This window comes from Petaurus breviceps, unplaced genomic scaffold (assembly GCF_028583685.1).
Source record: "Petaurus breviceps papuanus isolate PSGF00001 unplaced genomic scaffold, PetGlider_PUasm1.0 80, whole genome shotgun sequence".
NCBI classification, from domain to species: domain Eukaryota; kingdom Metazoa; phylum Chordata; class Mammalia; order Diprotodontia; family Petauridae; genus Petaurus; species Petaurus breviceps.
Genome location: NW_027186540.1, coordinates 8,059,147 through 8,073,127, shown reverse-complemented (window position 1 = coordinate 8,073,127; position 13,981 = coordinate 8,059,147). Strand labels below are relative to the sequence as shown.

Here is a 13,981-nt window from a genome sequence, read left to right as displayed (position 1 = left end):
AAAAAAAAAAAAAAAACCAAAGTAAGTTTTGAGGCAGCCAGGTGGCTCAGCGAGTAAGAGCACCAGCTCTAGTGTCGGGATGACCTGGGGATCAAATCTGGGCTCAGATACTTAGCACTACACCCAGAAATAACAGGCCATGTAACCTTGAGCAAGTTACTTAACCCATTTTAAAAAATTGCTTTAAAAAATAAAAAATAAGTAAAAAGAAAGAAAGAAGACTCTACTTGGGTACTCTATATTGATTGAGGAGATTGTGACTTACTGAATGATATGTTTTGTTTAAGACTATTTGGCCACCTTAGTAATAAGTTGCTATGTTATATTATTGTGAATGTTGTGCTTTAGTTTCTTGAATGTTTTGCTTTAGTTTATTGTTGAATAAATAGAGAGTTCACTATACTATGTGATTAGATCCTTAAAGTTATTCACAGCAGCAATCATCAGGAGAGCTGCTCATGATTGGCTTTACAGGGGAGCAGAACCAGGAGAACTTTGTACAGTTACAGCCACATTGTATGAAGACTAACTTTGATAGACTTGGCTCTTCTCAGCAATTTAAAGTTTTAAGACAGCTCCAAAAGGCTCATGATGGAAAATGCTATCCACATCAAAGAGAAAGAATTACAGAGTCTGAAAGCAGAACAAAGCATACTATTTGCGCTCTCTCTTTTTTTGTTTTGTTTCTTCTTTCTTGTGATTCATTCCATTGGTTATAATTCTTCTTTGCAACATGACTAATGTGAAAATAAGTTTAATTTTAATATATATGTAGAGCCTATATCAGATTGCACATTATCTTGGGGAGGGAGGGGGAGAAAATTTGGAACTCAAAACCTTGTGGAACTTAATGCTGGAAACTAAAAATAAATAAATAGATTTTTTAAAGATTAAAAAAAAATAAGAGCCAGATTCTTTGCACAATCTATCAGTGAGTACATTAATTTCCCAGTCCCTTCCTCTCAAACTTGGAAGGAAGGAAGGAAGGAAGGAAGGAAGGAAGGAAGGAAGGAAGGAAAATAAATTCACATTGCATATACTATCAAATCCAATTGATGTGTTGATTAGTTTTACTGAAATGCTTCCTCTCCCCTTTTCTTTTTTAATCATGATCACAAGGGATGGTTGTCTGGGGAGGCAATGATGGAAGGATATATTTGGAAATAAAGGGAATAGAAAAAACAAAAGATATCAGTAAATTTTTTTAAAAGATCAGATCTAAAATTCTATAACAACCAATTTTCTGGTACAAATTGAACTCCAAAATTAAAAATCAGATTTATTTCTGATGCTTTAACAGAATCACTATAATACAATGGAATCACAAAATTAGAGGATCAAAAATCTATTGGTTTATGGGACCCCAGAACCTATTTATTTCAACCCTTATTTTGTAGAAAACTGAGGCTTAGGGAGGATAAGTGATTTGTCCAGAGACTCACATGTTTGGAGGACCAGTTCAGGATTTGAACCCATTTGAACTCTGACTCTAAGGCCAATGTTTTTCTACTGTACTATCTCTTCCTGATGACTGCAGTTATCATCCCATGATATTTCTCTATTTTGATTTGGAAAATGTCCTTCTAAAAGGTCAGCTGCTTCCAATTTTTTATTAACTAACCTTAAAATCACAGTCTATAAAATCAACAGAATAAAGAAGGGAACATTAACCATGGTTACCTAAGAAATAATTGACATCGATGAGACTGACATAACTTTTGTTTTTGTTTAATGTTTAAAGGAATTCTCCTGCACAATATGCCTATCACTGAACCCATTGCTTCCATACCTGGACAGATTTCTTTTTTTATTTTGGCTTAATTAAAGAGTAGATAAGGCAGCTCTAATGTGACATGTGACTCTGAGCAAACTAAACTCAAGTCCTGACATTTTCCTGAGAGTTTTCAAGCAACCTTTTGCTTCCTTGTCAAGACAATAAAAATACCAACTCAATTAAAGCTGAAAAGCTAGTCCAATACATACCCCCAACATCCTGCCACACATATGCACAGACCGCACTCAACAGTCAGAGCTCACCTCATGCCCACACAGGCTGATGTTGAAGAAGTGGAAGTATTTGGTTCCTTTGGACGTGAAGCTTGGGCCATTCATTAATGAGCCAACACTGCTGAGGTTGCTAAAGTCATAGTGCAAACTCTGGTTTTCTTTCATGTAGGACAGGAAGCAGTCACTATAGCAAACTGTGTGGTCCTTTGGTAAGAGATGAAAAACAAATACAAAAGCAATAAGACAGGGGAAGTCATTGCTGGGTGAGAAGGAAAGCATCAGAAAGCTCATTCCACTCAATGACAGACTTTGTAACAAGCTCTTAAAGATCTATATGAAAACCTGCCTAAGAAAATCTGCTTCTTCCCAGAATTCCTGATCTCTGGCTCTTTTCCCCACATGGGCTTAGACATAATCAAATATACCCTTGTTACACCCCTGCAATGAGCCAGGCACTGTGTTAAGAACCATGGCTAACAAGACAAAAACTAGATAGTTCCTGCTCTTCAGGAGTTTGCTACATTTGACTGGGACAGGAAATCTGAACCTTTTCTGTGTCATAACTCATTTGGCAGTCTGGTGAAGCCCATGGAGGCCTTTTCAATGTATACATGTTAGGTATATGTTGTGTATTGAATGTATATTATAAATATGAGTATAAGCCCATTGCATGTAGCATGTATGTATATCTATTAATATTGTATATATGTGCACATGCATATTATTGTATATGTATTATGTAGGGTTATGCATATATGTATGGGTATTACATGTGTGCGTGTGTTATGTATATATGTGTGCACATGCATGTATACATGTATGTATATATTTGGAGATTGGGTCTCCCTGCTTCACCCAGGCTAGAAATTACTCCATCCCACTACTGATCAGCATGGAAGTTTCGACTTACTCCACATTCCCTGACCAGGGTTTGTTCACTGCTGCTTATGTAGGTTGGTGGTTCCCTCCCCACCAATCCTGGGGTCTCACTCTATTAACGTCAGACTTAGTGCTGTAGCCCACTTAGCTTACTCCACAAAATCCAGGACTCCTGAATTAAAGAGATCCACTAGCCTCAGGCTCCCCAGTATAGCAGAGATTATAGGAATGTACTACCAAAATATAACAATGTTTTTAAATGAATAAAATGAAACACATAGTATTGCAAAGAAAATCAATTATATTGAAATATTGTTTTAGAAGAAAAGCAAGCTCGTGAACCTCAATTTATTAACTACTGAAGTGAAAATGGGGGTGGGGGGAGAACAAGCATAAAAAATAAATATATTGGGGCAACCAGGTAGCACATAAAGTAAGAGAACCGGCTCCAGAGCTGGGATAACCTGGGATCGAATCTGGGCTCAGACACTTAGCACCCACCCAAAAACACCTGGCCATGTAATCTTGAGCAAGTTACTTAACCCCAGTTGCTTAGGGGTGGCCAGGTGGCTCAGTGAGTAAGAACACCAGCCTCAGAGTTGGGATGACCTAGGATCAAATCCGGGCTCTGAAACTTAGCAGCACCACACCCAGAAATAACTGGCCGTATAACCTTGAGCAAGTTACTTAACCCTAATTGCTTAAAATATATATATATGCTTTTAAAGATCAGTTTGTAGCAAAATATTGAGCTGTCATGGAATTTTAGGTCTGATTCTTCAAAAATACTTTATTTATATTTTTTATTTTTACATCCCTTCCATTTCCAAATAGAGGAAATGAGAGGAATAAAGATATGACTGTGCGAGAAGAGAACTATGACTGTAACTAAGAAATCAAGTACCTTGAACTAACATTGCCTTTTCAGATGAGAATAGCAGGAAAGGGCTATGTCCTAGGAAGAATATGCCATGCTTCTCAAAATCCTTCCCAACCACAGAGGTTTTCCAAGAATCAGGAGCCATGACCATGTCAGCTGGTCATGATGCTTCAGCTCAACATTCAAGATTTTGTGGGGACTCACTCCTCCTTCTTCCCTGAGTAATTTGTGTACAGCTAAGAGTTAGAGGCCATATTGCTGTTATGTGTCCTCTGAAAGAAGCTAGAGATTCTATGAGGCAGAGGTGAGGAAAAGCATGGGAGGAATGGGATCCCACATGTGCAAAGGCATGGAGTTGAGAGAATGTTCTGCTGAGAACTGAAAGGGTAGGTGGAAGCCAGAATGTGACCAAAAAGTTTGCCATTTATACTGGAGGTAACAAGTTGTTGAAGATCTTTGAATGGTGGGTAAGAGGGCCACACTTATCATTTAAGGTATCAACTTGGCAGCTGTATGGAAGTTAGATTGGAAATGAAAGCAAATGGGAGAAGGAAGACCAATTAGGAGGCTACTGTCATAGAGAGATGTGCCATGATAAGGGCATGAACAAGGGCCATGATAAGAGCATGAACCAGGATAGAGGTTATATGTTTGGAGAGAGGGGGCATATTGAAGAGACACTGTGGAATCAACAAGGCTTGGTAAGTGACCATGGCAATAAGAAAAAACTAAGATAGCTCTAAAGTTGTGAACCTGAGTGAATAGAAAGGTGGTGGTAGTGCCATCAGTAGAAATCATGAAAGATGAAGGAAGGATAGTTTGGGGAAGAAATAAAGAGTTCTATTTAGGACATGGTGAGTTTTGGATGTTGCAGGAAATCCAGGTGCCATTATCCATCAGGCAAGTTGTAACCAATATAGAACCAACATTTTAGAGAAAAATTAGATCCAGATGAATAGACTGGGGATTTATCTACATAGTTTAGAATGACCCCCAAAAAGTAAATAGAAAAGTTTAAAAGGAAGACATTGTTGGGCTTGCTTTATGCCAAAAGGCAAAATACAAAATCCTGACATCTGAATTTGTCCCTTGCTTCTCTATCTATGACCATCCCCTGTTGGCCCTGACAATCCAAGAGGACAAATTTAAGAGTCTGTGGACGTCTCCTTCATATAGGGTACAATTTATTTTCTCCTGCTTGTTTTCTTCCTTCCACTCAAAGGGGCTTTTAGAGGTGGGAATCTGCATTCAAAGGAAGTTTCCAGGGAATAGTTTCACGAGTTTCTGGAAAATGTGGTAGAGGGATGTTTCTTTCCATTTAGGAAGGCTATAGACGATAAAGTCTATAGCGAGCTCTGAACCAAGAGCACCTGTACAAGTGTGAGGAAGAAGAGGAAAGGAAAGGGAAAGGGGCCAGACATAAAGATCAGAGACTGATCCCTCAGTCTAAAATGCCATGATTTTGTATGAGACTTTGAATAAATGCAAGAGAATCTCAATAAGTGTTGATTTAGTGACAATTTTTATAAACTTCCCAAAGCAATGCTCAATTCAGATTTTTTTTCTTTTGCCATAAGGCAAAATGAATCAAATAGCCAGTACTGGTTGAAAGGATGTTGAATAAGAGGAATACATGATAGATACTCCTCCCATCATCCTTTTTGGAAGCTGCTCTGTCCCTGATGGAGTAGAGGCATTGACTGAGGGAAAGTCAAAAGCAGTCAGCTGAAGAGAAATTGGGGGGAAAAAATGGTACTACCTACACTCCCAAAGGGAGGGGCTAGCTAAGACAGAGCAGGTGGCCTGCCTATTATATTAACCACCTCCAATCAAGCTATTACACTCCCAAAGTAAAAAGGACAATTTAATTTTGAAGGTAGGGTAGCTAGGTGGTAACGTGAATAGAGTGCTAGGCCTGGAGTCAGCAAGACTCATCTCCCTGGTTCAAATCTGAGCTCAGACACTTATTACCTGTGTGGCTCTTGGCAACTCACTTAACCCTATTTGCCTCAGTTTCCTCATCTGTAAAATGAGCTGGAGAAGGAAATGGCAAACCAGTCCAGTATCTTTGGCAATAAAGTTGACCCTAACATATGAAGAAAATGTCCAGAATCTCAAATTTATCCTCTTCAGTTGTGAGGGTCATCAGGGGATGGTCATAGGTAGAGAAGAAAGGGACAAAGCCAGATGTTAGGGATTTTGTATTTTGCCTTTTGGCATTAAGAAAACACAATATTTTTTTCACTTTTCTATTTTCTTTTGGGGGGATCATTCTGAACTATGTATATGAATCTCCAAATGAGGTCAAAAAGAGTTGGACACAACTAAAATGACTGAACAACATCAACAAAATTGAAAGTATCTGCTTACATCCTGGTGAAAAATAAGATCTCTTGTGGATACTTATAGGACTGAGGGGATATTTAACATAAAAGTATATTAGCAATATACAAAATAGAATTTAATTCAATTGACAAATAGCTGTAAAGCATGTAATATATGTGGAGCACTGTATTAGGCCCAGAGGAAAAATCAAACTTTAGATAAAACACAGTGCTTGGTAACATAATCCATCTATGCTTAGATGGAATCGTGATCTCCTCAATGTAAGTATACCCTTCAATGGTGCAGATTACGACCTCTCCATGTCTCCTTTTCCTTTGTGATTTTGTCCATACCCTTGAATATATTTAATAATTTGCATTTATTTAGCATTTAAAAGTTTAAGAAATGATTGAAATACAGCTAGCAGGCACAGCATTTAGGGTGTTGGACTTGCAATCAGGAAGACTCTAGCTCAAATATGGACTCACACTTACTAGCAATGTGATTCTGGGAAAGTCATTTGACTTCTGCCTTTTCATCTTCTATAAGCTAGGAATGATAGCATCTGCCTCCCAAGGCTGTTGTAAGGATAAAACAATATGTGTAAAGCACTTTGTAAACCTCCAAGTGCTGCAAATGCTAGACCTCAGTAGCAGCAGAATTCTCATCAGAGCCTCACAACCTTGTGAGGCAGGTATATAGCAGGGATGGGGAGCCTGCGGCCCTATGTGTGCTTCTGGGTCCTTGAGTGCAGTCTTTCGACTGAGTCCAAGTTTTACAGAACAAATCCTTTTATTAAGGGGATTTGTTCCCTAGAGTTTCCATTCAGTCAAAGAACTTTACTTGAGGACCTAGAGGGTCACATGTGGCCTCAAGGCCACAGGTTTCCCACCCCTAGTACCATTATTCCCAGTTTACAGATGTGGAGCCCAAAGGCTCAGAGAAGGTAAATGACTTGCCTAAGATCACACAGCTAGTAAGTGTAAGGGAAAGGATTTAAACCCAGTTCTTTCCAAATCTAACTCCAGTATTCTACTGTGTCATGTTGTCTCTAAATCAATCAATCAATTCTCTGTAGAAGCTCTAATTTCTTTGTTTTCATATTCTGGGTTGGGGAAAGGAGAAACATGCCAATACAGGCTGCCCATCTGTATGTTACTCTCTCTTTTTCTCTCTGTCTCCCCCCTTCTCCCTCTCTCCTTCCCTCCCTCTCTCTGTTTCTCTGTCTCTCCCATCACATGAGGCATAAGAGAATATTACAAACTTCTAGGTAAGGTCAGAAAAATAAAGATTTTGCCAGCCACAGGAATTGGGGAAGATGAAGTGTCATTTGACTTGAGTGTTGAAGAATGGACAGCAACTCAGCAGACAGAGAAGGGAGAGAGATGCCCCAGGTCCTGAGGAGAGTGAGATCACCTGTGCACTTTTGCTTCCTGGCCCACATGGAATACAAGCCTCCTTGCCATAGACCTGATGTATGGACAGGTAGGTATCAGGTGGACATTCTTTGCACTGGTTGGTCTCTTTCTCAATGTAGTGCCCAGGTGGGCAGGGCACACACGAAGAGCCTGACTGCTGAGATCCCAGGGCACAGGCCCGGCAAGATGATGCCACTCCATCGACCGCATTTGTAGTTGTGATAGAATAAATCTTCACCATGTCATTGATAAACCGTCTACTCTGGAAGGAGAACAGAGAATAATGACTCCTTTCTTAAGGGTAAGAACATGCTGCCTAATTACCTGTTTCAGAAGGACATTAGCAAAAGAACACCAGAATCACAATGCCAATGTTCCAGGGCAAGATAACTAGCCACTGAAGGGTGTTTCTCCTTTTCATGTTTTTGAAGAATAATCACAGTGCTCTAATAGCTCCGGATCCAAGTGAATGGATTCCCTGGAGCTTAATTTCTGTGGATAGATGATGGTGCAGTAAATAGAGCATTGAGGCTACAGTCAGGAAGTTATTGTACTGAGTCATTTCGGTTACGTGCAACTCTTTGTGGCCCCATTTTGGGGGTTTTCTTGGCAAAGATACTTGGAGTAGTTTTGCCATTTACTTCTCCAGCTCATTTTACAGATGAGGAAATTGACAGGGTTAAGTGGACAGATTTGAACTCAGGAATTTGAGTTTTCCTGATTCCAGGCCCAGATTTGAGCAGATTTAACTCAGGAAAATGAGTCTTCCTGACTGCAGGTCTAGCACTCTATACCACCTAGCTGCCCAGAGTCAGGAATAGTTGAGTTCAAATTTGGCCTCAAATCCCAGCTATGTGACTCTGGGAAAGTCACTTAATCTGTTTGCCTCACTTTATCCAATGGTAAAATTAATTTTTTCAATTACAAAATGAGGAAAAAAAGAACACTTACCTCACAGGGTTGTTGTGAAGATAAAATACGATAATATTTATAAAAAGTGCTAAACACATAGGAAATGTCATACAAATACATATTCCTCTCCCTTCCTGCCATTGGACCAGCCTAATGTGAATGAACTTGAGTATATGTATAGACCTCAGAACCAAAAGAGATTTTAATATTGGAACAGATCATATATATATATATATATATGTGTGTGTGTGTGTGTGTGTGTGTGTGTATACACACACACACATATATATATGCATGTGTGCATGTACTGTATCTACATGTTCTCTCTAATAACTCCTTGAAGGCCAAGAATGGGCTGTTCTTTGTCATTTGTTTGCTTTCCTTTAGGAAAAAAAAATTTCCTCTAATGTTTTACATTAGCTACACATGTACAACCTATACTGAACTGCTTATCTTCCCAGTAAGGGTGGGTGACAAGGGAGGAAGGGAATGAATCTGGAATTCAAAGTTTTAAAATCAAATGTTTAAATATATATATATATATATGCTATTATTAATACTATTTTACATGTAATTGGGAAATAAGATATACAGGCACTGGGGCATAGAGATCCACCATGCCCTACTGGAAAAGTCGAAAGTGGTATGGGAGAAAATATGGGAGAGAGCAGATTGGAGGAGAGGATATCCTGTGGGACGGCTATTTTGGGGCAGTGGGTAGGGGAAAAATGGGGAGAAAATTTGTAACTCAAAATCTGGCAGAAATGAATGATGTAAATCAGAAGTTAATAAAGCATTTGAAAAATTAAAAAAATCTCCTGTACTTTACATAGGGCCTAGCACAACATTTGGTGCAGAAAGATTGCATGTTTAATGACAAATAATACAGGCATAGCATAGGGGAAAACAAGTTGACCTAGAAGTCATGAAGACCTAAATTCAAGTCCTTTGAGTGAAGGTGTCAATCTGCATCAGTAGGAAAAGTTTCTTCCTGAGAGTTCTCTATGTCAATAAAATCACAAGTATGTTTTAGAAATAAATATATATTACAACCCTAAGTAGCTGGCTTTAAGGTTTGCCATGGGTTTTAACAGCCAACATTTTACTTGATCTCACAATGAACTTATGGAGAAGGTACTTTAGACATTCTTACCCTCGTTTTATAGATAAGAAAATTGAGATCCAGCCAGTTTTTGAGACTTAATTATTGCCACAGAGTTAGTGAGAGTCAGAAGAGGTATCAACAAAAAATCAATTAAAAAATTTAAAAATTAAAAATAATAATTCACTTAGACCTCTTCAGGGCAGCTAGGTGGTGCTGTGGATAGAGCACGAGCCCTGGAGTCAGGAGGACCTGAGTTCAAATCTGGCCTCAGACACAACACAAAAAACTGGCCATGGGACCATGGGCAAGTCACTTAACCCCAATTGCCCCTCCAAAAAGCAAAAAAAAAAAACAAGGAGGAGGGGGGGAGGAGGAAGAGGAGGAGAAGAGGTATCAATTGAAGTCCTCCTAACCAATTCCAGCATTCTATTCACTATACCAAGCTACAACATTTATTGAGATAGCATGAAGCACTATGATCTAGTGGATATAACACTGGACTAGAAATCAAAAGACATAAATTGAAACTGATTCTGTCACTAATTAGCTCCATGATTTGGGTCCAATAATACCATCTCTGAGCCTCAGTTCTCCAGCTATAGAAGAGTTGGGAGAGGTTTATAAAGTTCATCCTGTAACACACATCATCGAGCAGAGTCAAATAGCTTTCATATAAGACTGAAGGTTCCACCAGGTTTTTAAATTTTCTTTTATAAATTCAATTTTATTTTATTTTCAGATCTAAATTTTCTCTCTCCCACTTCTTTCCCTACCCTTTCATTGAAAAAGCAAGAGAAACAAACTCTGTTACAAACTTGTATATTAAAGCAAAGCAAATTCCCACATTGGCCATGCCCAAAAATAATAATAAGCCTCAATCTGCACTCTAAGTCTATCAGCTCTCTATCTAGAGATGGTTAGCATGTTTCATCTTAAATCCTCTGGAACTACAGTTAATCATTGCGTTGATCAGAGTTGCTAAGTCTTTCAAAGTTGTTTGTCTTTACAGTATTGTTGTTATTATTATATAAAGTTTTTTCCCCTATTTCTGATCACTTCACTTTGAATCAGTTCATTCTTCTCAGGTTTCTCTTAAACCATCCTTTCTTCATTTCTTATAGAATAACAATATTCAATCACATTCATGTACCATAACGTTTTCAATCATTCCCCAATTGATGCTATCTATCATCATCTGTTAGTTCAAGAAATACCCTAAAAATCCTTAAGATATTAGCTTGGGAAATAGTGGAAAATGAGGATTTATTTCTAGGGGAAAAAAACTCAGAATGTGAAGAAAAATTTATAAAGACAATACTACATTATTGAGCCCTTTGTATTTTCCTAACATGTTTACCCCAGAAATCTGGTGAATTATTACATAACCAGAGTGTGGAATATGAAGTCAATGGTATTCTGGATCATAAGAACATAGCTTTATAGATTTAGAGCTAAGAAGGACCTCAGATGTCACCAAGTCCAGTCCCCTTCACTTTACAGATGAAAAAACTGCTCAAAGAGTTAATTTGCCAAAACTGTACAAGTGACAGAATAGTGTTAGAACCCAGCTCCTCTAACTCCAAATTCATTCCTCTGTTCCCTGTCACTCTGCCATTACCAGGTTAATTAAATGTGAAACAGACTATTCTGGGTACCTTGAATGATCAAGAAAGACAGCACTAGGCTGGTCCTGAAAAGGTAGCTAGCACTTACATCTTGGCCCTGATTCGTCCTCTGGAAGGCCCACGTAAATGTGAACGTCGCATTCTTGAAAATGATGTGGGTGTAAGCTTGTTTTTCTTTGTTTCCACCCCAGGACTCCACCACGTTGGTGTTTTTTCTATTAATATCCTAAAATGCATTGGAAAAATACATCTAAGTCAACACCGGCTCGATCTTAATATAAATTCATTATATTAAATAAAGATATGTATATACGTGGGGATAACAGAATTCAGAAAATGTATTTATGTGTATTCAGGGTAAGCTCAATTGCATTTTCAAACTACTGAAGCTTAAAATTGAACTAAGATATTAAAACTGAAAACTGGAAAAAAAGATTTTGGGAACATCCTATACATATACAGGTAGGTGAAAGAATGAACATTTGAACAAATAAATGAATAAATAAAAATGTATTTATTAGGCACTGTGTTCCATGCACTATACTAAAACCTCAGGACACCATCATGATTAGTGAATGAGTTGTACTGTTAAATGCTCTGAACAGGTACCACCTTCATAAAGTCCCAGGCCTCTTAAATTCTCCCAAGACTACCCAAGTATAGGATCATCTATGAACCTTAGGACCTAGGAATCAGGGAACTAGCTACATTAAAGTTGCCTCTCAAAGCTTTAGAAAAGTAGAAAATATTTGCTGTTGTTCAATCTTGTCCAACTCTTCATGACCTCATTAGGCTTTTCTTGGCAAAAATATTGGAGTAGTTTTTCATTTCCTTCTCCAGCTCATTTTACAAATGAAGAAACTGAGGCAAACGAGGTTAAGTGCCTTGCCCAGGGTTAAGTACCTTGCCCAGAGTCACACAACTAGTAAGAATCTGAGGCTAGATTTGAACTCAAGATGAGTTCCTGACTCCAGGCCTAATATGCTGCTCATTGCACCATCTAGCTGCAGAAAATGTTTAGTTTACAACAAATATTTCAAGAATCTATGTTATCGTCAGTATGGTTCTTCCCTCCATTGAAATAAATCAGAATTCTTCTATAACTTGGTGGAGAATCTTTAAGAGCTCTACTGCCTGGAAAATTCATCACCTAGTGGCCCACCTGGTGATAAGGGTTTCCAAACTTAACTAGGTTAGTCCAAAGACTAAGGACATTGCTAGGCCCATACTGGAAGCTCTTCAACCTTGTTGGGAGTTGACAGACATTTTGCTAGCTTAGTCCTAAAAACCCACAGTCATTTCTATGTATGATGAAGGAAAACTTTTTTTAAGTTTAAAAAAAAACACTAGAGTTGGGAAGTTCTAACCCAAATTTTACATAGGTTGAAAGACAAAAGCTTTAGAATTTTTTAGGAAAACAGACTCAAGTAATTCAGTTAATGAAACTTACACTCCCTATGTAACACAAATTTTGTTCTCCCTGCTACTTGGCAAATGCTGCAGATTTCTGACCCTTAATAGAAATGATTAACATATAGTTATTCTTTCTACATTTTGGGGGTCAGACGTGTGGCATCCCTGCAATATGGAAAATCTGTGTATAATTTTTGGACCTCCCTTTGTAAAATAAAAGTCTGAATTATTATGGTATTAAAAGATAAAGTATGCTGACATTATATAATAATATATACATGTATATATCACGCATTTCTGAATTTTTTAACTTTTTTGTGTTGTCTTCTGGCCTTTGTGGCTTCTGCAAGACTCCCCAAAAATGTCCACTTTAATTTCTTATGCTGATCTGCAACATAGTGAAACCACTATGGGGAAAGTTGTAATATGGAAAAGAGAACATTTTAATTTTGAAAGTCTTGTGAATGTTTTGTCTGAAGATTTTAGACAGACAGGTTTGGAGTACAGATTTGGGGGCATTCTGGAAAGCATAAAATCCCATCTGTAACATGTTCCACAATTTTTCTACAATGCCAATTAACTGAAATTGTGATATCATACACATATTATACAATGATCACTTTCACTGAAATTAGTAAAAGCAACTGATTCTAGATCTAGAGTTGGAAGGGACCTCAGAGACCATCTAGTCCAATCTCCTGATTTTACAGAGGAGGAAACTGAAGTGACTTTCCCAAAGCATCAGATAGAGTGCTGGGCCTGGAGTCAGGAAGACCTGAAATCAAGCCCAGTTTCAGACACTTACTAGATGTATGACTCTGGGCACATTCACTTAACCTCTGTCTGCCTCAGTTTCCTCAGCTGCAAAGTGTAAGATAATAATAAACACCTCCCACGGTTGTTGCAAAGATAAAAAGTGAGATAATATCTATAAAGTACTTAGTACAGTACCTGACATACAGTAGGTGCTAATTAAATGCTTATTTTCTTTCCATTCCTTCCCAAGGACTCATAGTAAATGTCAAAGGCAGAATTTGAGCAAAGGTCCTCTGCCTCCAGCACCAGTGCCCTTTCTACATCTAGAAGGCAACCTTTGGTATATACAGCTATCACCACTCTTCTCTCTCCTCCTCCTAGATGCTCTGTTTCTGTATACCTTTGTTACTGAGATGGGCACCTAGTTGGAATGACTTAGAAAGGAAGAAGTGAATGTAGTTGGGCAGTAATTGCTATCTGATGGAAGACCAAAACTTCCACTTACAACAAATAGTAACATATTAAATCTATGGAGAGCATCATGGCTATAAAAGTCTAAATACAAGATCTTTTCTATCTTACAGTATAGAAAGATAGATAGACAGACAGAGATGGATGGATGGATGGATGGATGGATGGATGGATGGATGGATGGATGGAT

General features: G+C 38.2%; 1 protein-coding gene across 1 annotated transcript in view; it reads right to left on the bottom strand.

Moving 5' to 3' along the window:
* LOC138176013 (endosome/lysosome-associated apoptosis and autophagy regulator family member 2) overlaps nucleotides 1-13,981 on the bottom strand; it is a 212,247-nt gene that overhangs the window by 39,033 nt on the left and 159,233 nt on the right. The window contains exons 13-15 of the mRNA XM_069106716.1: nucleotides 11,240-11,377; nucleotides 7,508-7,771; nucleotides 2,038-2,211 (exon numbers count right to left, since the gene is read on the bottom strand). Coding sequence (XP_068962817.1) covers nucleotides 2,038-2,211; nucleotides 7,508-7,771; nucleotides 11,240-11,377 — 576 coding nt within the window. The remainder of the gene's footprint in view (nucleotides 1-2,037; nucleotides 2,212-7,507; nucleotides 7,772-11,239; nucleotides 11,378-13,981) is intronic.